This window comes from Pocillopora damicornis, chromosome 4, assembly GCF_964200805.1.
Source record: "Pocillopora damicornis chromosome 4, jaPocDami1.2, whole genome shotgun sequence".
Classification (NCBI taxonomy): Eukaryota; Metazoa; Cnidaria; class Anthozoa; order Scleractinia; family Pocilloporidae; genus Pocillopora; species Pocillopora damicornis.
The window spans coordinates 25,791,058-25,818,741 of record NC_142673.1 but is presented as its reverse complement, the minus strand read 5'-3'; the positions used below and the strand labels follow the sequence as shown (position 1 = coordinate 25,818,741).

Sequence of the window (27,684 nt, the reverse complement as noted above, 5' to 3'; positions counted from 1 at the left end):
GGGTAACTTGGTTGATAAAGTTTCAAAGCTGACGTTTCAAGCGTTAGCCTTTCGTCAGAGCGAATTTCTCTCTCGGTCGATAATAATGACAGAATGAGTTGCCCGTAATCGGATCCTTGCGAGTTGCTATGTTTACCCCGTGGCGACCCCAGAAATCTATGTGTAAACACAAGGATCCAAGTACTAGCAACTCATTCATTACCCTGTTACCACAGTTTCTACAGAAACTTACCCCCTTCATTCATCATTATATATGCAATCAAGTTTGCTTTTCAAATGTAGCCAGGTGTCAATTTTCCGGGCTATTCTGCTTGTCTCGACTCATCCTTATCATCTTAGGTGTCACACGAATCGTTTTCAGTCATAAATTAGCCGTTTGCGTGACTGGAGACAGGACTTTTATCAGAAATGGCGCACTCAACTCAACCACCGGATATTTCCCTAACCGCTCGAAATACAGTAGAGTTCAATGATTTCTTGGCACAGATTGCCGACAAAATAACAGAAGAAGAGTTGAAGAAAATGAAATTTCTCTGTGATGAACAAAAAAACAATAATTGTTTACCACGAGGAAAGCTCGATGCTATCAAAACCCAACGCGAGTTTTTGAGCTTCCTACGCCATCACGATAAAATCAGCCTAGAAGACGTATCCTATTTGGTATGGCTACTCAGAAACGTCGGATGCAGTAAGCTAGCCTCTTCAATCGAGGAACAAGGTAAGATTCTGGTAAAGACACGTGTGCAGATGGATTTTTTATAATCGAATGATAATTCCATTGTTTTTCCCTTATGAATAATGCGTCTTGACAGACCTCAGATAAATTCTTGTCAGGTCTTCGATAAAATCAAAGTTGATCTGGCCGTGAGCCCGTTAGAGAAAATTAATGGTAAGGATAAATGTGCCAAAATTGGCGGTATATTTCACGGTCGAAGAGTTTGCATTTGCAAATTGCGGCAGCATGGAGTGATATTTGATTGGCAGTAAGATTGATAAATTTGAAACGGCGTGCATGCTTCGGCTTACTTTGGACGCTGAATTTGGCACCGAGAGCGGTAATTAGATAACAGCGTAATATGTGACTAACACAGTCTATAGACTGTATGATTTTACGCCACTATCTGCGTCTGTATATCTACAAGCAGTCAGGTTTTAAGCCGTTAACTAACGGCGCATAATCTCTCGGTAAGCCGTTAACTAACAGCGTAATTTGACTCAGTCGGTATATATACATATTGTAAGATTTAATACCGGCGCAGATGGTGGCATAAAATCCTTCAGTCTATAGAATGTGTTAGTCGCACATTATCTATATTCACCTTACTTACTTTGGACGCTGAATTTGGCACCGAGAGCGGTAGTTAAATAACAGCGTAATATGTGACTAACACAGTCTATAGACTGTACGATTTTACGCCACTATCTGCGTCGGTATATTTACATACTGTATGATTTTAAGTCGTGAACTAACGGCGGAGAATCTCTCAGTACGTCGTTACCTAACGGTGTAATTTGACTCAGTCGGTATATATACATAGATATATATACATAGGTATATATACATACTGCAAGATTTAATACCGGCGCAGATAGTGGCATAAAATCCTTCAGTCTATAGACTGTGTTAGTCACATATCATCTATATTCCCCTAAAAAGAGGCTGGACCTCAACGTTTTCGAGTTAACAGACTAAAATAGAAATGGAGTGACTTCTGTCGTCATGCTTTTAAGGAGTTCAAGAACACTACGAGACTAAACAAATCGCGAAGACACTTTCTGGGGACGGTTTCGATGATATCTAATCAGCATACAGACATTAGAAGTCCAAGTTAACGCAGAAAAGGGTCTAGCGGAGGAAACGAAATTTGAGCGCAGACAGCAGAGAAGTTTTTCCCGCCGACATTTCCTTGTTTCTTGCCAGACGGATATTGACCACCAACAAATGGACGATATAATAAATCAAAGGGCTCTTGCAGCCAGCTCATTCATGTTATGGCTTAAGTTTGTATCGATTTCTTGGACTTGTTGAATATAGGTACAGTTGAATTCGGTTTATGTGAACTTCGAAGACTTATGGAATCAATTCTCTCATTTTTGGGCAGTTGTGTTATAAGAAAACTTGTGCGTTCGTCGTGATGGGAATTGGAAAAAAGGTTGTGTGTGGGCAGGGGTCGTTTGGCAGACAGTGTCCTTTTTGTTGGTGAGTGTGTGTGTTTGTGGGGCGGAGGGTAGGCTGGGTGGGCATAATCAGGCATGGAATATTGCTTTAGCCGCAAAATATTAGTTACCCTCATCTTTCACGATCATTTGCACTATTGTGAAATATTCCTTTCCCGTTTCTTGATATCCTTTGTTTTTAACAAACCGGCCACAATCGCTCTTAATAGAATCTCAAGCCCTCATATGGTCTGATTTCCAGATATTAATATTTGCGTAATCACCAAACAGATGAGAGATAAGACCACCAGAAAAGTAAACAAATGCTTTTCCCTATAATAATTCGCTGGTTCCTCATGTATATAAGACACATATGGAAAAATCAGTGTGTGTACACCCCTGAACGTTGAAAATATAACAAGTCGAAGGAACAGTTTTAGTCTCTATCCGCATTTTTTGTTAACAAAATGAACACATATCGGTTAAAACGATGAAATGTACGGCCACGTGCAAGCTGTCAATTGTTTATCGAATATTGCGCGTGTTAAGTATTCAATAGTTAGTTAAATATTCAATAGTTAGTTAAATATTCATAAGTTAGTACATTCTGAACCGACATCACACAACACAACTCGTGCGCAAAGAAAGAAGACTATATGAAGGTTTGAAATTATAGTAAGAACGATTGTGATCAAGAAACGGGTAAGGAATATTCCACAATAGTGCAAATAATCGTGAAAGATGATCGCGAAAAAGCGATTGCGTGACGCTCGGTGAGTTGTAAGATGACATGTCATCACGTATCAGACGAAAAAAACATTTTGAAAATCTCAGTCGGCATTTTGTACCTAGTCTACATTTTGTACCCGGTCTGCAGTCTGCATCTTGTGCTGAACGGATTGGTATTGCTGTTTCTGTTCGAGCGAGCCTCAAGTCCGAACCGAAATATTGGAGCTCGAAAAAAACTCTATTGAGACCATCTTGGCCGCTATGATTGATATGTGGACTATTTGTTGAAGAGCTCACGAGGAAATGTACAGGAATAGAGCAATGATTAATTTCTACCAACTGAAGACGAACGCAAATGTGCGGCTTACCATTATGGCCACCTCTGATGCTCTTTCGCGTGGTCACAACGTGAGTTGAAATGAACCCGCTACGGGTCCTCTAGGTGTGAACATTTCGGCTTCTCGACTCAAGTTGCATTTTCAGAAGTTCGGAAATGTTATTTGAGGTTATTATTTTTTTACTAAACCATATAAATATTTTATTTCGTTCCACTTGAATTTCTGAGCTTCATCGAAATTAATTTTGACTTTCACTAAGTGGGGAGGGGTAGCATGCAAGACTACTTCCGTTCACGGTCCACAATGCAACTTCCGTCCACGGAACACAAGTTCCGTCCACGGTCGACAACTTCCGTCGACATCTGCTCCACCACGATACCTCATTCATTGCTTTCCGCGCGAATGAGCTAAAAATGAATCGATGTTAAGAGCTGACAACAAAACAATTCGAAACGGACTCAATCACATACCAGCGTTGAAACAGAAACTTTTCAGGGATATTGTACTGAAAAATTACGAATCCGTTAAATTCTTCACGGGATTTCCTGAACTTTGGTCTGTCTTATGGCAATATTTAATATTTTGAAACCTTTCGCCGAGAAACTGAAATATTGGGATCGCAATAAGTAAAAAATCTGCTTCTACCACTTATGCCTCTTGCTGATAAAGTATTACTAGTTTGCGCTACTTTTTGTAATCTTCTACCTCCACTTACAAAGAAGAACTCTTCAGTATTCTCAGTCCTAATTTATCACACAAAAAAAACTAAAACTAAATTTATTATGCAAAGAAATCTTTCAGCTTTATCTTACCTACTTTAACTACTTCGAACTGTTGTTTTAGTTCAGAAAACAAAGGATTTTTTCGGGAATTGATCCACCGAAGATAACATTGGTTAACAGACAAAAACTTGTGATATGCATCTATGAGCACTGTCATATCTTTCGTAATATTAAAACACAACAAGAAAATCAAGTGTATCCTTTAAACTGTAAGACTATTTTGCATTTTGTAAGAGTACATTAAATTAATTTAACATGGAAGATCCTTGAATTCCATTGTGGTTCTTAAAGGCTTAGTCAGGCATGAGTAACCTCTTCATGAATCTTTCCACTTGGGAGTTCAGGCACCATATGATTCTAAAAAGCTTTGATAGCTTCCCCACCATTTGCTCCCACAGTTCTTTCTCAAATTATACAGGTACTATTAATTTAATAGGATTACACTGCTCCAATCATGATAAAGCTAGATTTGATAGTATAAAGCTTGCGTTTGATAGTATTCCCCAGCCAATTCATCAAGGCAGTGAGCTGCCCCAATATGGGGTTCAAGATTTATTTTGCTAAAAATGCTCTCGACCTCCAAAAGTGTCTTGACACGACACTTACAAACTTGAATTCTGCCCGGAGAAGCTCCCAGATATGGTTACTGCGTGGCTTAAAAAAAAACCCACATTGAAAAACCTCCATAACCTTGTGTTTTGTTTAATTTCCCTTGTTATTCTCTTTGATAGCCACATCATTCTTCTCAGATGTGTGGATTAGTGTAATTTTGTCATGTATATCATTATGCCAAAAAATTGCACTAGCACAATCTTTAAGGCCCCTATTTGGGGTCTTATATTTAAGGTTCTACTGGTATATCCTCAACTTGTTTTTGGGACACTGTTGTGGTCGGCTACCGTTTTTGTATCTGTTCAAACTTTTTCTTTTTCCTTTTTTTTTTTTTGTATTTTAGGTATACCGTCGTCGCAGGGTGGTTTACCTCGAAATCTTCCGCATTTAACCGCACACTTCGTTGGAAGAGACGCGGACGTAGATAAAATCGTAAAGAAACTGCAGACCTTTCGTATGGTTGTTCTTCTTTCTATGCCAGGAATGGGGAAGACTGAAGTGGGAATCCGTGTAAGTCACTTGTTAAAGCAGAGGGGTGACCAGTTTGTAACACATATTCGAGTAGAAAGTCATCAGAAGCTCATAAACATCTGCAGTGAGATTCTTGATCGATTGAGTAGTCGCACCTATTCGGAAACCGCTAATTTTATGTCTCTTGCGAAGCGTAAACTCTCGGAGCGAAATATCCCGACCGTCATTGTCCTAGACAATACAGAGAATATACAAGGCGAGGAATTTGATGAATTCGCTCAATGGCTCGTGAAATCTGCCCCTAATGTAAAGTTAATAATCACTACTCGAAGACATGTTGGATTCGTGTCGCCAGACGTATGTAAGTTACCTCTCAAACCTTTGGATCTCGACTCGTCTGCTAAACTGCTTCGGAGTCTTGTTGATGACTGTAGTGAGGAACACTCCAAAGAACTTGCTAAATTATGTGGTGGGATACCACTCCTGCTTGTGACCTGTTCTGACGTGCTGAACAATGGTTTTAGTCCCGAGGTGTTAATCCAACAGCTCGTGAAAAATCCCATACAACTTTTCAGGATCAGTGCGGAGGATGTTTATAACACGCTGGAAATATTTTTGGACAATTTTTCCGATGAGGTAAAAGAAAATCTTGTCCTTTTCTCTGTTTTCCCATCGGAGTTCATACCTCAAGACGTTCAGTTTCTTTTTGAAGATCCTTTACACTGTGAAACAGCGAAGACCAGGATGGTTAAGTATGCTCTTCTTCAGAAGGACGCCGATGGAAAGATGAGGATGCATCCTTTGATCCAAGCCTACTTCCGGACAGAGAATGAATCACTAGGCATGGGTGACCTGTGGCGCGCCACTCAGCGTAAATTTAACCATCATTACCTTGATCAGCTGAGAGTCTTGAGCGAAGAGTTTATTAGCAAAGATTCAGCTTTGGGTGCGATCCGTAAGTTTCGACAACAGAAAGCGAACATCATGGAAGCGCTGAAGAATTGTCTAGAAGACTCTAGCGATTTAGATGATAAATATTTCGTTGTAGACGTCGTTAATGGTACAGAAGTACTGGATTTTGTGGTAAAAGTTCTAACACCCCCTAAAGAGTGCACAATGCTGTACCAGAAATGCTGTGATATTGCTAAAGCGTCCGGCGACAAGAAGAGGCATGCAGAGAGCTTGAATTCACTGGGATTCCGTCGTCTCTGTGACGTGGCTCACAGCAGAGACAGCCCAGAAGAAAACCAAGTCACACTTGCAATGTTTCAGGAAGCATATGACATGCGCAGGACACTACCAGAGGAGGAACAAAAGTCCCAAACTCATGCGCACACTGCTAGTAAGCTCGGAGTATGTTTTGTATTGCAGGTGAGATCATAGTAACGATAAAAGAGGACTGTGTGCAGTTTTTTTTGTTTGTTTGTGATTTTCTCCATTTTGTGGGGCTTATGAGAATCTAACGCCAAGGCGAAGTGTGCAAGTTCCTCTTGTGTACCGAAGATTGTAGGAAATCTAATGAAACTTTATCAATAATGGCGGAAATGGGCGAGTTTGCTTCACTCCTAATGGGGTGTCACTCGCACTAAGGTAGACTGGACCGGGATATTTACATGAGTTGTTTGTTTTTCAGGGAGAAGAAAAAAAAGGACGCAAGCTCATACTGGAAGGAATTTCAATCAGAAATTCTTTACGTGGCTGTTTGTATGTTGCTGCTGGATACTGTGACCTTGGAAGTAAGTAAATGTTTTGGTTTGCACTCCGTATAACACAAGCGTATTCTTTTAAGAGACTGGATGGAGGCTAAAAGGGTGACAAAGCGCACTGTGAAATTCCGAATTGAGTGGTTTCTTTTAATAAACCGAGAGAATAACAAATACATTTCCAGCTAAATAAAAACTGAAAAGAGGACATAGTAAACTCATGTATTTGAATCTAGTCGAGTCTTATTTTCATGGAGAAAGAGAGAGTGGTCTTGTCGATAGGCTTCGATATGAAAGTGAAACGAGCAACTCTGAATGCTTGACCCCAAACAGCCTAACTTCCTCATGCATATTCTCCATACTGTTCTAAAACATTTCCAGTGGTATTGACAAGGAGAATTTGGTCAACAAATTTATTTGATCTATTTTTATGCGCTTAATGTTTGATTCAAATGGTGCTGTCGCAAGGAAAAATTCGAAGTTAGGAACCTGTGATTTAAAGAGTTGATGTTCCTTGGTTAGTCTTACAATGAGTTGATTTGTGATATGGGGAGGGATTCCACTTGGGAAATAGCCCTTTAAAAGTGTACGGCTTACTAGCTTTATGTATTGTTTGACAAAATCACCCTCGATGCGTACCTGTTTTGAATCAGGAGTCCGTCTCTTTATTCATATCAGTTGCTTCTTCTTAAAACGCGGTAAGGATTTATTAAACTATATAAAACCTATATCTTGTCCTAACACTTTCTCAGATTCTTATCGACTGTGTGGAGATCATCAAGAAGCAATCGACATTTGGAAAAAGAACACTCTGCCTGTTTACCAAGAGCAGCTTGGTGACCACCCCTGGACAGCTTCAATTTTGTCCTTTATCGCTGACTCGACGTACAAGGCCCTTGCGACTGGAAGCCCTGAGCGAGGTGACATCAACCAGGCTGAGATGTACTTCACGGAAGCTCAAGGGCTACGAAAGAGGCTGTTGGGTCACCATCAGGATACAGCTCGTTCGTGCGTACAGCTTAGCGATGTCTTATTCCTTCAAGGACAATTCGATGAGGCTTTAGAGGAACTCAATGAGGCCTTTGTAATTCAAAAGGATATTTTGGGCCCTGAACACAAGATCACGAAGGACACTGAGAGAAAAATGAGTGACGTGATGGACAAACGAGGATCAAATCCTTGTTAATTGCATATTCTCAAAACCAAAACTCGAGGTAAAACTCTTGGGTCTTGGCAAACAGACTGAAGCATGTGATTAAAAAGGTAATGTAGTATTATCAACTCAATTGATAATACTAAATTACTATGTTATACTCTTCCACCGACTCGGCGCCGCAGTTTCTTCAGAAAATTACCCCGGCCCTATGTAAATAGATCTGAGGCCAACTAGTGTCTCATCAGTGTTGCAAGGAAATTTTATAAATTCATTGGAGTAATAAATCAAGTGTTTGCCTTCTTTTATCATCGTTACGAACGATTTTTATAGTTGGGTTTATTTCTGTCGTGTTTATTGTGTTTCGGTATAGGCATCGACTTATCCTACAAAATGAAAGTATATTGTAATACGTCAGAAGAAAATTACTTTAGTCATTGCTAAGAAGCCTTTCAATACTTTTACTAACCCCATAAGGATTTTAAAATATTGCAGTTTCCTGCTATTTATTTGTTTCGAATTGCGAAGTTTATGGAGCACAATTCAGGGAGTAATCGTGCAAATAATCAGGCTTAGTTCGCCCTGATTTGTATGACTCTAATTTCCAGATGCAAGAAACTCAGCCATAAAATATTTAATGTCAGAACAGGCATCAACCTAAAGTTAATTTCATCCATTTTTCTTGTCTTCAAACTTAACCTGAAAACTTACTCCCGATAGATTTTCCTTGATTTTCATTGGTTAGAATATGTATGAGATTTGAATTTCATGGGCTAGTTAACAACTATTCAGATGGATGTGGCTAGTTGTGGGTTATACCACCATCGCTAGACATCGACACTGAGGTGAATAATAGTTTTAGTATATACTAAAACGGTGAGATAATAAAGCAGAAAAATATGATTTTAGCTCATTTATTCCTGCAACGATTACCATCTTTTCGGGTGCAAATTCCGCGGCCGTTTATACCAACACCAATAAAATTTAGCGGCTTAGTTTCCATCGGTTGTTTAACTGTCCGTTTCGACTGGTCCAGTGAAAAGGTCCTGCTAATCAGACAGATAAAGTTGTACGGTTCGGTCACTCCCTAGTTACAAAAAGTGATAAATAAACGCTGCTAAGGACCAATCAGACTCGAGAACTTTCCTACTGACACAACTTTCTAAGAGGATGTAGATTTAACTTCTCCCATCGGGGGAATACTTTTCTGTCTACAATGCATGTTTGTAAGTAGACCACGGGTAGTCTCTCCTTTTCGGCGAAGTCCGTCACGCGGGTCAAAAAAGGTCAGTGGAAAAAAAAATTGATGTTAGCGCGTCGCGCGGAACTCTGGAAGTGAGGCGCACGGAAACTTAACCCTTTCACTCCCAAGATCTTATTGGTAATTCTCCTTACTGCCTGCCATACAATTGTTATGATATTAGTTCGGAGAATTTGGTATTGGGTCAACTAATAATCCCACGATTGATAACATTCTTGATTCTTGATATAGTATTGAAATTGAAAATTGTAAGGAAAAATTCTGTCTTGATCACTTGTGGGAGTAAAAGGGTTAAGTCTGAATTTTTTTTTCACCGACAGAGTGCGCCGAAAAGGATGAACTGCTCAGGTCAAGTTTCTAAGAAGTTTATCCATTAACAACAATTTGCGCAAAATTAAAAATTCTTTTTCGCGGTCATCTGTTGCTTCGTTTGATCAAGTTTGTTGTCATTCGACAATAGGCACTCATCAAGTAACACGAGTGTTTCTAAATTCATCAAAAAATTCATCCCTTTGTAGTAAAAGACCAAGAGAATAGTTATATGTTAGCTGTTGCACATATGATTTTTACCTCGACTCTGTGTTTTAGCTGTTTACTTCGAAACTTACTTACTTCTTTGTTACATCCGTGCGATTTAAGGCTAATTTTGTATTATGTCGAGATCATTACGGGGTAACGATTTCACAATTACATTATAGACCTTGCGCAAGGAGAGAAGTGAATCGGTATATTTTATAACATATTTCGTGGTAATTATAACAAAACTTGCTCTTTCTTCGCATCAACATTATCTTAATCCATTTATGATAAAACTACGGCGAAAAGCGTTGATCTCTCTCCAAAATCCTTTATTTGGACGTCGAAACAACCTTTCGCCAAATATTTCCTCCTAACAAGTTGCAATGTTTGTCCCGTGGCGATTCCAGAAATCTTTGCGTAAACACAAGGGTCCGAATCCTTTCGCGGGAAAGGTCATCTCGCGACCTCCCGGGGTCAGCAAATGGGTTTAACAAATCCAAAAAATATCATCCGAAGAAGCAAAGAGCAAGGTCAGACTTTTTCGCTTCAACAAAATCTTCTGCCTAAAATTTCTGTAGTCCGGCCTGTTTCAGAGATTTCCCACACAGCCACTTGTCTTTTTGCCCATTTCATGAAGACTCTTACTTCTCACTGTTTTGGGATATGCAACAAATTTACTTCTACTGTGAGGTGCAATTCGTGATGTAAAGGAAAATGCAAATAAAGATCGCGGACGAAAGTCCGCGAAAAAACCTCAACACTCTGCTGGAGAATTCCGGATTATCACACCTTTAACTATTCGGTTTCAGCAAACTATTTGGATTCAGTCGGATTCCACATTCAATTAAAGATTTTTTATTTTTATCTCGACAAACCAAACTTAGATAATACTTCTAACTAAAGAGGAAAAAAAAAAGAAATTTTGAAAATTTTGACCAGATTTTGTTCCCATTAATGTAATCCAGGACTTCGTATCATTGTTGCGGTTTGCATCAAAGTGTAACACAGATCTTACACAATACCAAAATATATGTCTTCATAGAGTGGTCTTATATTCTGACATAATCAAGAAGTAGTATTTAGTTGCATTTATTGACTAAGCCTCAAACTAAAAAGTGAAAGCTTATCATTTCTTGTGCTGGAATTTCTACAAAGAGAACGAACTAGTTGCCCTTTTCTAACGTTTTTAAGCCAAGTTGAATCAGTTGTGCGTCAGATAGGGTAGGAACTATTTCTGCGGTAATGTCGTGCGCTTTAAAGTTATGAATAACGTCATTTCCAACACCAAATGATTAATCTAGTAATCTTCTCATATCGCTGCTTGGAGTGGACGTCGCCATTTTCCAAGTGCTCGAGTTGAGTCTTCATGAAAATGGTGGGAAAAGGCGGGGAATTGGCTCATATTTGCAAGACCAGTGGGAGACGCGTTCAAGTTAACGTCGATTGCATCCCTACCATTTGAGACGGTCCTCATTCATGTTGATGGTGGTCAGGAATGGTGTTTGGGGCCAACAAACAAAGGCAGATATTTTAAGGGTCTTTCAAGTGTGGCGTTCCTGAGTAAGATCTCGCAGAGCTCGATAGATACCGATAACAACAAGGAACACAATATTACCAAACACTCAAATCTCAGTTTCCGTGATAATTTGTTTGTTGATATTCTTTCAGTCAGTTGTAGACCTTTTAGTAAAAACTACTAGGTTTTCCGTCAAAACATTGAAGTTGACAGTTGCATAGAACGTATTTTTATCACGCGCGTGGAAGTACGTAGGCCGACAAGGGATAATCCAAAAATGTTTTTTTTGCATCCGAAAAGTGTTGAATCGTAATGTTTTATTTAAATCCTATCCTGCATAGCTGGTGAGCTTGTACTTAATAAATGAATCTGTTTGAGGATGCCACCTCGCTGTCCATCTCAAGGTATCCAGACGAAACGATCACTTAGGTCATTTTTCGCCATTTCAAAATTTACCTGGGTTTCACAGAGAGTCGGGATCGCAAATTATTTTTGGGTTTTAATACGTTATCCGTGGAGACAATGATCTAATCAGAATTTGTACTTGTTTTTCAGATTAACGATAACTCTTCAATAATGATTCCTAAACAACAATTACTAGTCAAAATTCGTTTTGGGACTTCAATGCCCTTAATCAGATTTCAAGAAAGTAAGCAAGATTTGATTGGTTCAAACTCAATACCTTTACTCAATAAGCGGGAGACTGAAATCCGCGTGTGACTCATCCACACATTTTAACAAAGATATCATCATTAATTTTTACATTTCAGACAATTAGCTCACTGACCAGATGTTTTAATGTTAAATGATTTCTAGGAATTGAAAATATGTAAATAATTGAAGTGTTGCTAATTAACTGGAACGTGATAGCGCTAGCGACGACGCGCTTGCCAGATAAGAGTTCAAAGTCCCATCTATGAAACTGTAAACCATCTTGGTAAGTTGAATTTACTTTCCATATAATTTACTACGAATTCAACGAATGATATACTTATGCAGAGGCTAGATTAAAATCAACGCCGGAAGACACAACCATTTCGCGTTGTATAAGTGCGATATTTAGTTTATAAGCCACTACGGTCAGCACGAAGGAAGCGCAAACTGCTCCGGGTGTGTAAGACTATTTACATCCCATAGTGATTCGTTGAGCTACGATATTATTACCCAAAGGAATCTAATGATACTGCAGTAATCACATGATTGTTACAGGAAGAGAACTTCAAGGAGAAATTAGTCGACATAACGGGGTTGTAAAGACGTATATTTCTTCGTTTCTTAGTCAAAATTTTGTTCCCTGATCCTAAAAGCGATGGGAATTTTGATTCCTGATCCCGCGAAACATCGTCGATCCAACGAGATTCCCTTTTCATAATTTTTCCTCGTTCTCGATTTCGTTGTATGACATAAAAACGAAACCAATATTGACAATATTTGCGCTCAGATGGAACTGTTTATAACTGCTTTTATAAAAAAAGAATTTTAAATACAAAATACCGTTCTGCATACTTCTTTTTTATAATTATTCAGGGCATTAGGCGCCAACCTGAATGAACTCGATTTTCGACTTCATCCATTCCAGAATTTAACATTTCACAATCAGCGTTTGAACGGGACACGTAGTTAACAAATATTCTTGAGCTATTCTAATTTGAAATATTATTTTTACTGCACAAAAAATCGAGACAAACTGGCGTGATACTGCTGTGCTGTAAAACGGATAGAAAGCGTTTTCTCTATTCTTAATAATGTTGTTATTGTTTATTTGTGTCATGTTTTTCATGTTACGGAGGGAGAAAAACTGTAGCAAATTTAAATAGAAGTCACATATGTGTAGTATGACCATCCATGGTTGTAAACATCTGTACTGAGTGTACCTGATATTTCGAAGTTAGCCACCAAAGTAGAGGTAAATAGTGGTGGTATATTCTATGGGAAATAATCGCCAATTTAATTATAAACCACAAAAATGAGTTGTAGGAGATTCCTTGTCTGGATTAGTCGTTACAAAATCATTTACCCGGAAACTGCAGAGACTGCAGTTGTAAGGAAGGTAGTTATATGTTTTTGCAGTTACTTTAATCGAAACTAAGTATTCTAGTCAAAGCGAGTACATTTTCGCGTATTTTGCATGAGTATATGATATTTTCGAAGTATTGTTTATGGGGTTATTGGAAAACTAGGGAAATTTGCAAAAATCGATCTTGCGAAAATTTCAAGCTGCGCAGTAAGTTTCCTGACAAAGTTAAAGTGCTACTTGCTAACAGTGATAGTAACAGTAAGTATAGAAAAACAGATCAGAAACTCCGCACGTTTTGTTCATGTAATTTTCTGCACTCATTGTTATAATGATTATTATTTCCATCAGTGGGGTATTTTTGAGTATTCGACGTTATTTTCACTAATTCGCAATCAAGCCTTGGAGTAATGGCAGCCGTAAATTCTCGGAAATGAAAGTCCAAAAAGTTACTTTTATTGCTCATAGTAGATCGAAACTTGGCAAGAAAATTTAAGAAAGTCATATTGTACACGAAACTGCAAGAAAGTGAACATAGAAAATTTGATTGTTATCTCACTTTAAAGTACACATCATATACTGGGCGGGGCTCGATAAAGCTTTAACAGCATTAAAAAGTACGCGACAGGGCTGCTGCGTCATACCTTTTAAACAGGAGAAAAACCCGAGTTAGACTTCTAGTTACCCTCTCTCGGGGGAAGACCTAGACGACGAGGAGGACCTAAATTAAATGCAAACAATATGTGAGTCTGGTACAGATACAGGCAAATGCGCGCTTAAAATAACCCCAACTCCACCCCCTTCCTGCGCTGTCCCTGCCACAACCAACACCACCACTGCCACCACCCCAAACTAATAATAGGTACCAAAATCTTCTATCTTGGCTTTTGGTTTCGAGAGTGGTTCAAGGATAATCAGCAATGAACACAAAATTTATAAAATTCCTAACTTCTTCTACGTTATTTGTTGACGCGAAGATGGCGATGGCTTTGCGGTGACCGCGATCTCGACCGCCGAGACCTGCAAAACACGTGTAATATAGATAACAAGCTGAGAAAACATGTAAGCACAGCAGTCTTATCTTCAATTTGCAACGGTCATGAGTAGCACTATTCTTTGAGAAAGGAAATAGAAAGGGTACCGTTTGATAATGGTGAGTGGTTTGAAGGCTATATGTACAAGTCCTGCTGCTATCAAATTATCACTTTCACTGACGGTTCTTTCGCAATTTTACGATCAATTTCGTGTGTGCTCGTATTTAAGCGTCTTAGAACTGCTAGGATGGTCATAGCAAAGAAATTCCTCGTTAAAGCACACCAAAGACTTGTAGTGTACCTGCTCGACGAGCGCCGCTCAAAGGCCTTGAGTTTCACTCGAAGCGTGTGGGTGACCATGAACGTGATCTGGAAAGTTTATAGTCCGTAAAATTAAATTTCGCCGGGACTATAGCAGATTTTAACAAGCCCGAAAAGCTATAAATTAAAGTTAGTATCACCTTACCGTCGCAGTGAGCGATCGTCCTTCTTCTTCTTCTTTTTCCCCATTTGAACACAGGCGGCCCAAGCTCACGTCTTGAGAAGAAGCAAACAATGAATTCATGAACGCATCACGCGTTGTATGACTCGGTGTTAATGTTAAGGATATCGAACAAATAACAGCCTTTTTTTTATTAGATCAATTGTCAATTACTTTAATTTGTGTGCCTAGTTACGATCGTAGTTACAATGTTTATCTTTTTCCATATTGGTTTGTAATCGGATATTTTAGCGTCACCACGCGCATATAAAAGCTAAATTAGCGTCCCTATAAGCCAGAGTTTCGTAAGATTTCACCTTGAACAGCAGCAACTTCGTTCTTTCGTTCCAAACCTTTGGCACAAGCGGGACCGATATGTAAGTGATTTTGTTAGTTTTATTTCAATATGTTTACGTTTAGTTTTTCACCTTGGGCGATAGCGCACATATGTACTGTGTTGTACAACAGTACAACTAATTATCTTGAAATCAAGGAGTATTTTGAAATAACTAGACGCTCACACAGTAACGCCCACATTTTAGTCTTTGGGCTGTTAATCAGCCGCAAATGGTCATTGTGTAGCCAAACTTTGAATCTCGAGTAGTTTTAATTTAGCCTTTTATGATTTGTTTATGTTAATTCACGTTGATTGTTGTTATTTTAATCGCGTTATCGACATAAGCACGTAAAGCGTTTATTTCATGCCTTTCGCACCAATTCAATTAGATTCATGCTTTCGTTATAATATTATTGCAATTTCAGTTTACGATCGTGATCGTGACCGTGATCTAAATAAACACCGTTGATAGTCATCTTGGTTCTCGTGGTTTCATTACGACCGGTAAAATAGTTCCCACATCAGCGACACTTAGAAAACACGCATAGCGACACCCCTCGAAGTTCCCTCTTTCGTCGCAAGCGTCACAGTTAAGTTACAAGAGGAACCGTTGAGAATTTTAACACGTTATAAGGAATAGACCGGAATAGTATGGGGAACGAAATATGGTCGATTTACACCGATAAGTATTTTGAAATACGAACATTTTACACGTAAAATCAATAAAACTTACTCACAGCTTGTGTGTCCTCTGTTGTACTGTTTCTTTTCGGCGTTGTTGCGAATGTTCAAATTTTTCTCTATCTCCGACAAAAACTACGGTAAAGAACTGAGAACAATAGCTTTCAAAGCTCAATTCATCTCCTGCAAAAGTTCCAAATTTTTGCCGTTGACTTTAGACTCCAAATTGTTACGAGCAAAATAGGTATTTATGCACCTATCCTGATCATTTCCATTTCCCGTCCGCTAAAGTCCTGCGACAAAAAAAGAAAAGTAAAAAGAAAAGATGAGAGAAAGAAAGGAACTAGAGTGGTCGGTCTTAAAAATAAATAACCAGACTCTTAAATTACGTTATTGAACTCAACTAATGGACAAATACTGGCCCTTGAAACGAAAAGCGGCATACGGATGAGAATAAATATTCACACATGGTTATGTAGCCCTAGCATAACTACACGCAAAATCGTCATATAGCACAATAGAAATTCCATTTGCTACATCAACTATTGTTCATTTAAAATTTGGCAGGTGAAAGCTAAAGCTGTTATAAACAAGCTTTATGATGGCTTCTCGTCCACCGTCAATATCATTTACCAAGGAAGCAACTAATTATGCACGACTTTGTCGACTCCTGATTGGAGTGGGCTCCCAGGTATTACGAGAGAAATTCAATGGCATCCATGACCCTGCAAATCTCCATGTCATACTTCACAGTTGTATGCCTAACCTGGAGTCTCTAAGATCCAGAGGGCTCCTTAGTCAAGCACAGCTGGACTCCATGAACCCAGCCGTACACGCAACGGTTTCATCTGAGAATTTTGACATCTCTACCTTGTGCGTGCTCTTGATAAACATCTGTAACCTGTCACCTCCAGAAACAGGTTGGAGACGCCTTCCAGCTCCAACGGATTACTCTCTTGGGGCAGACATTATAAGAATGAGACATTTCAGAAATTCCTTGTATGCGCATGTCACGAAGGCCTCCATTGATGAAACCAGCTTCAACAGCTCTTGGAGTGACATTCGAGAGGTGCTAGTGAGATTAGGAGGGGCGAAGTAAGACGAAGTGATAAGAAAAATGAAAACTGAGTGCATGGATCCCGATACTGAAAAAGGTTACAAAAGCCTTTTAAAAGAATGGAGAAAACAAGATGATGACATCAGAGATCGACTCAAATCGATTGACGAAGAAACGGAAACAACCAATCAATTACTGATCGATTTAAAAGACCATGTAGTGTCTCTAGGAGGTATCCCAGGTAAGTCAATCAAACTGTGCAACTAGCAGTAACTTAAATATGGCTTTTATGGCTGTTTTTTATTTTCACTAGTGACTTCTTTCTGACTGAGAGAGCTCAGCTCCAAATCAATTTTTTTAGAAAAATATTTATTTGATATCTAGATTTATAGGTCTTTTAAGTTACCTTTAGCCCCCTTAAGGACAGAAAGTGCTACTTGAGAGACCAGGAGAATATCTTTAGTAGCTACTAGGGCGTTCTATTTTCGCTTTGTTGGAAAGTCAAAATTAAGTTGTGATTACAGTGAATCAAGAATGAGACTTGAAAGTGCTCGAGCCTTCAAGGTTACTCTGGGCACCGCTCGCGTATATGTTAACAGCGCAGACGAATGTCATGGTAGTCAGACGCGCATATACAATCTTTTCGCGCACGGTCGAAAAAAATGTGCGACACATGTTCCATTGTTATTCAGTGCTATGTTTTCTTTGTAGGACATTGTTGTGTAAAACAAATAACTTTTAGGTTTGAAAAAGCGACGAGTCGACAACAGAAAATTTACATAATGAAAAAAGCTATCATGTTAGACACACACTTGTCGCTTCGCTTCGCAAATTTATCGAATAAGGAGCAGTAGCAGTAGAGTTGATTGATTTGAGTTGTTGATGAATCAGGTGGGAGTAAAATTTCCGCACAGCCCCATACTACATTATGCATTCAGTTCTTGGAGAGAGAAAATATTGACAAAAAAATACATTTCCACCAGCAAAACAGATTTGTTTTACAATAGTATGGAGCTGTGCGGAATTTTACCCAGGTGGGAAGGAAAATGTCACTTACATAAGACATCGAAACTCGTGTATTATGAAGCGAGTAACGAAGCGAATACTCACTAACATGCTCTCTTGAATGTTTACGCAACGCAATGTCAACAATTTGGTGTTTGCATCACCTATGATGATTTCTTCAAAACTTCGAAGTTTCCTCGATTACTTTCGATGAGGAACAGAGCGAAAATATATTATTTAAGATTGTGAAAGATGTCTCATTACATTCATTGCAATCGGCGCTCACTTCAGTGTTTTATTCACCGGAATGTAAACAGTTTCGTTTTACATCGCACGTAATGATTTGTTTGATTGCGGAGCGAATTATGTTGACTACAACGATGAAAGGTCAAGTTTTAGTTATTTGCAATGTCAAAGACGAAAATTCTTCTGAAAACCGAAAGCGCTGCTATAGTACGACGCGAAGGAAGAGCGCCTAAGTGGCTCCTTCAGGAGTCACCAATTTTACAAAGTCTTCCATTGGCTTAACTGACACAAGAATGATTATTGACGTATTGAGGTTTTGATTAATTGCACGCGCCGGCGAGTCTAAAACTTGGGCCAAATGTGTCCTGCATTTAATTATTCCCTTCCCTTCTTCGAGCAATTTGCTGAACATCTATCGATGATTTGACCAATATTAAAACAATAGAAATTTGTATACGAGTCAGAACAAGTCATTGTGGTGAAAGGCATCCAAACTGAGAAACACAACACCATTAATATAAGCGAGTAGAACTTAGTAGTTTTTATACAAAAGGCGAGATGAATGAACCAGTTTTCAAGAACAGCATGTTCCCCGATGATAAAAGCTATGAAATAAGCATTTGTGTGGGGGTTTGCATTCAGAACGCGACAAATGGTTACAAACGGGCGCCTTAGCTGCTTCTACCGAATTACGATACACTGAGAATAACTTTACTTTAAACACATTCCCAAGCCGTTGCGAAGAATGTTTTTTTTTAATTATAGGAAGTGTGAAGTAGCGACTTTGACAAATGAATTCCGTTGAAAAACGAGAAATCGTTTTTATATTCCGATTATGAAGTCGTATCGTACTTCGCCTTCCGCCACCTAAGTTCAGCAAGGGGAGATACAACCTTGATTGATGTGCTATTTACTACTCATCAAGATTGTCGCGACAAAACCTCAGTAAGAATTGATTCTACCACTCTTTGTGTGAGACAACTTACAAATATTTATTCTCGGTATCAACGGACAACTCGAAGTAAAAGGCTGTCTAACCCATCACGGCGTGAATAGTGATGTGGTTTTTTAGGTTTGGCTTCGGTAATAAGGCGAAGTGAGTAGGCTACATATATATGCAGCCAATTTTGTTGCCGTTATGCGTGACTAGACTCACCCTCAACATTTTGCGGTGTCACCCGAATCGTTTTCAGTCACATTGGCACGGGACGTCTGTCAAACATGGCGCACTCCACTCCATCACTGAATATTTCGCTACCCGCTCGAAATATAGCAGAGTTCAATGCTTTCTTGGCTAATATTGCTGACCAAATAACTGAGGAAGAGTTGGAGCAAATGAAATTTCTCTGTGTCAGACAAAACAACAGTAATTTTTTGCCACGAGGAAAGCTCGTCGCTATCAAAAACCAACGCGAGTTTTTGAACTTCTTACGCCAACACGATAAAATCTGCCCAGAAGACGTGTCCTATTTGGTATGGCTTCTGAGAAACGTAGGATGCATTGATCTAGCTGCTTCAATTGAGGAACAAGGTAACAATCTGATTAAGACCCGTGCATGGATAGATTCGCTAAGACTGAATGAGGCTTTCATTGTTTTTTCTCTGTGAATAATGCAATTTGACAGATCTCAAATTAATTCCTGTCACGTCTTCGACAAAATCAAAGTTCATCTAGCTGTGAGAGCGTAAAAGAAAATTTATAATGGAGACAAATGCGCCAAAATTGGTGATATATTTCACAGTCGAAGAGTTTGCATTTGCAAATTGTAGCAGCACCAAATTTTCTTAGATTGGGGAATTTGAAACGGCGTGCTTACTTCGACATACTTTCATTGGTCGCTGAGTATGGCATCGATCATATTGAGAGCAGTAATAAGATAAGAGCGTAAAATCTGACTAACACAGTCTATAGACTGTACAATTTTACGCCGCTATCTGCGGCGGTATATTTACATACTGTAAGGTTTTAAGCCGTTAACTGACCGCAAAATAATGTCACTTGATAATACTTATTTGCAAAATGGCATGTGTTAGCGTGAAGGTTATCGAGTTACACAACAACATTGAAGTGAATTTATTTTTCGGATAAATTTGTGATTCAGCGTCCGAGTTCAAATATATACTTTGCTCTAAAGATATAGGAAAAGATTAGGGTTGATTTTTAGCAAAGAGGTAGAAGAGGAAAATGCTGAACTAGCATCGCGCCTATGAAACTAGATTTTCAACTTCCACGCGGTTTCTACTTGCATTTGTAAACAGTGCCACGGTCGTCGAGAAAAGTTGGATCATTTGCCGCAGAATCTCAAGGTTTTTACAGATTTCTTTAGGAGATAGTTACGCTGAAGGCGTGAAGAAATAGCAGCTCTTTTCTCAGTTGATAGAATCGCTGCAAGAAACAACTAGTTTCGCAGCACCGTTCGCAGAGACCGAAAGTTGAAGGCGGAAAATCCTTGTGGCGCAAGTACATTAAGATAGTACACCTGGTCTCCTGTGAGAGCTTTAACGGGCGGCATAATTAATACAGTGACCAATTTCTTCTAGAGGAGAGAGGCGATCGATCACTGGCACTCCTTGATATATTAAAGATTTTCTATAGCCAGTTAGTAACGAAACGGAGACATCGTTACCTTCGAAAAACATATCTATGGCCTTCTGCTGTTCTTCTTCAAATGTCTCTGTCCCAAAAGTCGCGCAAACTTGCCTTAAAACCTCGTCGTAAATCGTTGCTGTCTGAAAAGTTGAACATGAAAGCTTTTTGTTCACTAGCCTGCAGTGCAGGCTTCTTATTGGTGCGAGCCAACTTTATAAGCTCGCGATGTTTATCCGACCGGCCATGTTTGATTTCGAGTTAGTGGACTGAGGGCGTAGGAGGGGGAGGGATTTTTTCGGAATTGATCCACCGAAGATAACATTGGTTAGCAAACAAAAAACTTGTGATGCCTCAATAACTTACACTTCTGTCATATTACAATGCATCCACGAGTACTGTCCTATCTATCTTGATATAAAAGCACAAAAAGCAAATCAAGTGTATCCTTAAGCTTTAACCTGTAATCAGGCCTATTTTGCATCTGGTAATTGTATAAATTAATTTTAACATAGATGGTGCTTGAATTCCATTGTAAAGGGTTCTTAGGGTTAGCCAGGCGTGAGTAACCTCTTTCCACTAAGGAGTTCACGCACCATGTGTTCCCAAGGAATTTTGATAACTTCCCTACCTTTTGCTCCCACAATTCTTTGTCAAATTTTACAGGTACTACCAATTTCCCTTAAGAGTGTAAATAATAAGATCACACTGTTCCAATCATGCTAAAGCTAACTGTCCTTGCATTTGATAGTTTCAAAAGGTTATTTTTTGCATAGTATTTGCCAGCCACTTCAACATAGGGTTGAAGATTTCCTTTGCTAAAAATGCTCTTGACTTCCAAAAGTTTCTTGACACCACTCTTACAAACTTGAATTCTGCCTGGAGAAGCTCCCAGATATAGTTAATGCGTGGCTATAAAAAGGCCACATTGAAAAACTTCCATACCCTTATGTTTTGTTTAATGTTCCTTGTTATTCTCTTTGATAGCCACATCTTTCTCTCAGATACGCGGATCAGACTAATTTTGTCATGTATATTATTATGCCAAAAAAATATACAAGCACAATCTTTCAGGCCCTATTTGTGGTCTTATTTTTAGAATTCCATTGGTATATCCTCGACTTGTTTCCGGGACACTATTGTGGTCGGCTACCGTTCGGGTATTTCTTCAAACTTATTCTTTTTCGTATTTAAGGTATACCGTCGTCGCCGGGTGGTTTACCACGAAATCTTCCGTATTTAACCGCACACTTTGTTGGAAGAGACGTGGACGTAAATGAAATCTTGACGAAACTGCAGACCTTTCGTATGGTTGTTCTTCTTTCCATCCCGGGAATGGGTAAGACTGAAGTGGGAATCCGTGTAAGTCACTTGTTAAAGCAAAGGGGAGACCAGTTTGTAACGCATATTCGAGTAGAAAGTCATCATCAGAAGCTCGAAGACATCTGCAGTGAGATTCTTGATCGACTGAGTAGTCGCACCTATTCGGAAACTGCTAATTTTAAGTCTCTTGCGAAGCGTAAACTATCGGAGCGAAATATCCCAACTGTCATTGTACTAGACAATACAGAGAATATACAGGGCGAGGAATTTGATGAATTCGCTCAATGGCTTGTGAAATCTGCCCCGAATGTAAAGCTGGTAGTCACTACTCGAAGACATGTTGGATTCGTGTCGCCAGACGTTTGTAAGTTCCCTCTCGCACCTTTGGATCCCGACTCGTCTGCTAAACTACTTCGGAGTCTTGTTGATGACTGTAGCGAGGAACACTCCAAGGAACTTGCTAAATTATGTGGTGGGATACCACTCCTGCTTGTGACCTGTTCTGACTTGCTGAACAATGGTTTTAGTCGCGAGCTATTAATCCAACAGCTCGTGAATAATGCCATAAAACTTTTCAGGATCAGTGCGAAAGATGTTTATAACACGCTGGAAGTATTTTTTGACAATTTTTCCGATGAGGTAAAAGAAAATCTTGTTCTTTTTTCTGTTTTCCCATCGGAGTTCACAGCTCAAGACATTCAGTTTCTTTTTGAAGATCCTTTACTCTGTGAAAATGTGAAGACCAGGATGGTCAAGTATGCTCTTCTTCAGAGGGACGCCGATGGAAAGATGAGGATGCATCCTTTGGTCCAAGCCTACTTCCGGACGGAGAATGAATCACTAGGCAAGGGTGACCTGTGGCGCGCCACTCAGCGTAAATTTAACCATCATTACCTTGATCAGCTGAGAGTCTTGGGCAAAGATTTTATTAGCAAAGATTCAGCTTTGGTTGCGATCCGTAAGTTTCGACTGCGGAAAGCGAACGTCATGGAAGCGCTGAAAAATTGTCTCGAAGACTCTAGCGATTTAGATGACAAAAATTTCGTTTTAGACGTCGTCAACAGTACAGAAGTGCTGGATTTTGTGGCAAAAGTCCTAACACCCCCTAAAGAGTGCACAGTGCTGTACCAGAAATGCTGTGATATTGCTGAGGCGTCTGGCGATAAGAAGAGGCATGCAGAGAGCTTGAATTCACTGGGATTCCGTCGTCTCTGTGACGTGTCTCACAGCAAAGACAGCCCAGAAGAAAACCAAGTCACGCTTGCAAAGTTTCAGGAAGCATATGAAATGCGCAGGACACTACCAGAAGAAGAAAAAGAGTCCCAAACGCATGCGCACACAGCCAGTAAGCTTGGAGTATGTTTTGTATTGCAGGTGAGATCATAGTAATTATAAAAGAGGACTGTGTGCCAGTTTTTTTTAAATTTGATTTTCCTTCTTATCTCTTCCTTTTTAAGAAGAATTTGTCAATGGCTTCCTTTTGAAGTACCATCCCTGCATTTTCGTTTTGTGGGGCTCATGAGAATCTTACGCCAAGGCGTAGTGTGCAAGTTCTTCTTGTTTACCGAAGATTGTAGGAAATTTAATGAAACCTTATCAATAAAAGCGGAAATGCGCGAGTTTGCGTCAATTTTGATAGGGTGTCACTCGCACTAAGGTAGGCTGGACCGGGATATTTACAAGGGCTATTTGTTTTGCAGGGAGAAGAAAAAAAAGGACGAGAGCTCATACGGGAAGGGATTTCAATAAGAAATTCTTTAAGTAACTGTTTGTATGTTGCTGCTGGATACTGTGACCTTGGAAGTAAGTAAATGTTTTTGTTTGCACTCCGTATAACACCCGCGTATCCTTGTAAGAGACTGAATGGAGGCTAAAAGGATGACAAAGTGCATTGTAAAATTCCGAATTGGGTGCTTTCTTTTACTAAACCGAGAGAAAAACAGATAAATTCATAATTAAATGAAAGTTGAAAAGAGGAAATACTTAACTTATGTATTGGAATCTCGTCGAGTCTTATTTTCATCGAGAAAGAGGGACTAGTCTTGTCTATAGGCTTCGACGTGAAAGTAAAACAATCATTTCTGAATGCTTGATCCCTAACAGGCGAACTTCCGCATGTATATTCTCCATACTGTTCTAAAACATTTCCTATTTCCTATTTCTATAGCTATGAAAAAGTTATATCTTGTCTTCACACTTTGTTAGTTTCTTATCGACTGAGTGGTGATCATCAAAAAGCAATCGCTATATGGAAAGAGAACACCATTTCTGTTTACGAAGAGCAACTTGGTGACCACCCCTGGACAGCTTCAATTTTGTCCTACATCGCTGACTCGTACAAGTCCCTTGCGGCTAAAGGCTATGAGCGAGATTACATCGACCAGGCAGAGAGGTACTTCAGGAAGGCTCAAGAGCTACGAAAGAGGCTGTTGGGTCATCATCAGGATACAGCTCGTTCGGGCGTTCAGCTTAGCGATATCTTAGTCCTTCAAGGACGATTCGATGAGGCTTTGGAAGAGCTCGAAGAGGCCTTAGTAATTCAAAAGGATATTCTGGGCCCCGACCACAAGATCACAAAGAATACTGCGAGCAAAAGGAGTGATGTAATGGGCAAACGAGGATCAAATCCTCGTTAATTGCATATCTTCAAAACCGAAACTCGAGGTAAACTTCTTGGGTCTTGATGAACAGACTGAAGCATGTATACAAAACTTAGGCCAACCAGTATCTCATCAGTGTTGCAAGGAGATCTTCTAAACTCGTTGGCACAATGTAAAAATCAAGTTTTTCCTTCTTTTATCATCGTTACGTACGATTTTTATAGTTTGGTTCATCCTTATCGTCTGTATTGTGTTTGGGTTTTGTGTTTCGGTATTGACATGCCACAAAATTAAAGCGTATTGTTACACTTCAAAAGAAAATTACTTCAGTCGTTGCTAAAAAGCCTTTCAATGCCCATACTAAACCCATAAGGATTGAAAATTATTGCGTTTCCCGACTATTCATTTGTTTCAAATTGAGAAGTTTATGGAGCACAATTCAGGGAGTAATCGTGCAAATAATTAAACATAGTTAAACCTGAGCCCGGTTGTACGAAGTCCGATTAGATTAACCCATGGTTAAATTTTACTCCGTGTTTCTTTATTCACTTTTTTCAGATAATTCCCTTTCTTCTTATTTGCGCATTCAATCATTAAATTGTATACAAGAGGAATAATACTGAATTTTCTTTTACAGCTTTTAGATCTGAAAGCAGATTTCACACTAACCCTGGGTTACCTTAACACAACCTGGCCCTGATTTGTAGGACTGATTGCCAGACGAGCTAAACTCGGCCATGAAATATTTAATGTCAGGACAGACGTCTAGCTAAAGTTAATTTCATCCATTTTTCTTGTCTTCTAACTGAACCTGAGCAACCTACTTCCGATAGATTTTTCCTTGATTTTCATTGGCTACGATATGTGTGAGATTTGAATTTCATGGCTAGTTAACAACTATTCAGATGGAGGTGGCTAATGGTGGATTTTATCACCATCGTTAGACATCGACATTAAAGGTGAATAGTAGTTTTAGTATATATTAAAACAGTGAGATACTTAGGCCCAAAAAGATGATTTTAACTCTTTTAGTCCTGCAATGATTACAATACTTTTTGGCGCAAATCCCGTTGCCATTGCTCGGAGGTGAATAGCAAAGGATATTCGGAGTATGAGTGGCCAATCAGAGCGCACCTCCAACGCTTACCACTGTTTTCGTATATACCACTAAAATTTAGTGGCCTAGTTTCCATTGACTGGTCCAGTGAAAAGGTACGGCTAATTAGACAGGTAAAATTGTACAGTTCGGTGACTCCCTAGTTAGAAAAAGTGAGAACTAAACGCTGTTAGGGATTAATTAGATTCGAACACTTTGCTACTGACACAATTTTCTAAGAGGAAGCAGATTTAGCTTCTCCCATCCGGGGAAATACTTTTCTGTCAACAGTGCATGTTTGTAAGTAGATTACGAGTAGTCCCTCCTTTCGGCGAAGTCCGTCACGCGGCTCAAAAGAGTCAGTGGAAAAAAATATTGATGTTAGCGCGTTGCGCGGAACACTGGAAGCTTAACTCTTTCACTCCCAAGATCCTATTGATAATTCTCCTTACTGTCTACCATACAATTCTTATGATGTTAGTGAAGAGAATTTGGTATTGGTTCAACTTATAATCCCATCATTTATATTTTTCTGTATTCCCTTCATCTAACTGCTTGATATAGTATTGATATTGTAAGGAGAAATTCTGTCTTGATCACTTGTGGGAGTGAAAGGGTTAAGACTGAATTTTTTTTTTTTATTCACGCGACGGAGTGCACCGAAAAGGATGGACTGCCCGGGTCAAGTTTCTGAGAAGCTTATGCATAAACAAGAAATTGCGTTAAATTAAAAATTCTTTTCCGTGGTTATCTGTTGTTTCTTTTGATCACGGTTGTTGTCATTCGACAGTATGCACTCATCAAGCAACAGAAGTGTTTCTAAATTGATCAAAAAGTTGATTCGTTTGTATTAAAAGACCCAGAGAATAGTTATATGTTATAGCTGTTGCACATATGATTTTACTTCGACTTTGTGTTTTTGCTGTTTACTTCAAAAATAAAAGAACAAGAAGGTTTTAATAAAAATATTTCTAGTTCAAATGTTATCATAGGGGAATATATCTTGTAAAGTGCGAATACAAATTTCTAACTACGTCGCTGTAAGGTTCGCCTTCAATCTATGTTTGGAACCGTGCCACCTTTGATGATTTCATTACACCCCAGGAGCGCCATGAACCATAATTTCTAAGTTTCTGATAGCGCTAGCTAGCAACGACGCGTTTGCCCGATAAGCGTTCAAAGTCTCATCTATAGAAGCGTAAATCATCTCGGTAAGTTTAATTTAATTTCAGTATAATTTAGTACGAAATGAACGAATGATGTACTTATGCAGTAGCTAGGTTAAAATCAATGCCGGAAGAGACAACCATTTTTCGTTGTAGAAGTGCAATATTTATAAACAGCTTCTCGGCCAGCACGAAGGAAGCGCAAATTACTCCGTGCGCAATTTTTGTTACGTTACAGTCATATTATTTCAATCATAACAAATAGTTGCAGCTTGCGGGTCAACTGTCAGGCGTGCGACAGAAATTGTTCTTTCGGGCGTTGTTGCAAATGCTCGACTTTTTATTCTCTAACAATGACTAAGAACCGAGAAATATAATTTTAAAAGCTTAATCCATCTCCTACAACAGTTCATAATTTTTGCCGTTGAGCTTAGGCTCGAAATTTTTACCAGCAAAATCCGCATTTATGCACCTATCTTGATCATTTCCATTTCCCGTCCGTAAAAGTCCTGTGACAAAAAAAAAAAAAAAAAGGAAAAATAAAAGAAGAGAGAAAGAAAGGAACTAGAGTGGTCTTAAAACGAAATAACCAGACTGTTAGATTACGTTATTGAATTCAACTAATGCACAAACACTGGCGATTGAAACGAAAGGCGGCATGCAGATGAGAATAAATATCCACACACGGTTATACAACCAACTCTTGCGTAAATTGTGATGATGGCGGCTTACTACCTGACACCTATTTACACCTTGTCAGAAAAAGGGCATCTGATTAGTGAGAACATAAAATGACCTCTTGTTGAAGGCATTAGA

At 39.2% G+C, this 27,684-nt stretch overlaps 3 protein-coding genes and 1 long non-coding RNA gene across 7 annotated transcripts in view; 3 read left to right on the top strand and 1 right to left on the bottom strand.

Annotated features, from left to right (window-relative positions):
* The first annotated feature begins 194 nt into the window (after positions 1-194).
* On the top strand, positions 195-8,848 carry LOC113686676 (uncharacterized). 2 transcript variants are annotated; one of them, XM_089204102.1, is made up of 4 exons: positions 195-718; positions 4,962-6,460; positions 6,723-6,825; positions 7,545-8,848. In XM_089204102.1, the coding sequence occupies exons 1-4, from the start codon at positions 409-411 to the stop codon at positions 7,976-7,978; spliced, it is 2,346 nt and encodes a 781-aa protein (XP_089060228.1). In that variant the 5' UTR covers positions 195-408; the 3' UTR covers positions 7,979-8,848. The 2 variants fall into 2 exon arrangements, with proteins under 2 accessions (XP_089060228.1, XP_089060229.1); XM_089204103.1 differs by lacking the exon at positions 195-718 and adding an exon at positions 2,768-2,859.
* Positions 8,849-12,671: 3,823 nt separating this feature from the next.
* Positions 12,672-16,100, bottom strand: LOC149047412 (uncharacterized). Of its 2 annotated transcripts, XR_016185915.1 has the most exons (4): positions 15,845-16,081; positions 14,756-14,826; positions 13,900-13,976; positions 12,672-13,167 (listed from the first exon to the last, which is right to left on the bottom strand). It is a non-coding gene; the product is annotated as an uncharacterized LOC149047412 (long non-coding RNA). The 2 variants fall into 2 exon arrangements; XR_016185914.1 differs by lacking the exon at positions 12,672-13,167 and having other exon boundaries at positions 13,691-13,976; positions 15,845-16,100.
* A 768-nt stretch (positions 16,101-16,868) lies between these two features.
* The window catches only part of LOC149047409 (uncharacterized), a 41,578-nt gene continuing 30,762 nt past the window's right edge, over positions 16,869-27,684 (top strand). The window contains exon 1 of the mRNA XM_089204092.1: positions 16,869-17,086. Within this exon, the coding sequence (XP_089060218.1) occupies positions 16,906-17,086 (181 nt within the window). The 5' untranslated portion in view covers positions 16,869-16,905. The remainder of the gene's footprint in view (positions 17,087-27,684) is intronic.
* LOC149047411 (uncharacterized) lies at positions 19,097-26,684 on the top strand. Of its 2 annotated transcripts, XM_089204101.1 has the most exons (5): positions 19,097-19,627; positions 21,879-23,380; positions 23,707-23,809; positions 24,212-24,670; positions 25,244-26,684. In XM_089204101.1, the coding sequence occupies exons 1-4, from the start codon at positions 19,318-19,320 to the stop codon at positions 24,640-24,642; spliced, it is 2,346 nt and encodes a 781-aa protein (XP_089060227.1). In that variant the 5' UTR covers positions 19,097-19,317; the 3' UTR covers positions 24,643-24,670; positions 25,244-26,684. The 2 variants fall into 2 exon arrangements, with proteins under 2 accessions (XP_089060227.1, XP_089060226.1); XM_089204100.1 differs by having other exon boundaries at positions 24,212-26,684.

Bases quoted from the DNA above. Each gene is read 5' to 3' on its own strand.
- LOC113686676 (XM_089204102.1), top strand. From the start codon at position 409: ATGGCGCACTCAACTCAACCACCGGATATTTCCCTAACCGCTCGAAAT. The intron at 719-4,961 runs GTAAGATTCTGG...TTTGTATTTTAG, and splicing joins CTCTTCAATCGAGGAACAAG to GTATACCGTCGTCGCAGGGT. The intron at 6,461-6,722 runs GTGAGATCATAG...TTTGTTTTTCAG, and splicing joins GAGTATGTTTTGTATTGCAG to GGAGAAGAAAAAAAAGGACG.
- LOC149047411 (XM_089204101.1), top strand. From the start codon at position 19,318: ATGGCGCACTCCACTCCATCACTGAATATTTCGCTACCCGCTCGAAAT. The intron at 23,381-23,706 runs GTGAGATCATAG...TTTGTTTTGCAG, and splicing joins GAGTATGTTTTGTATTGCAG to GGAGAAGAAAAAAAAGGACG. The intron at 23,810-24,211 runs GTAAGTAAATGT...ACACTTTGTTAG, and splicing joins TGGATACTGTGACCTTGGAA to TTTCTTATCGACTGAGTGGT.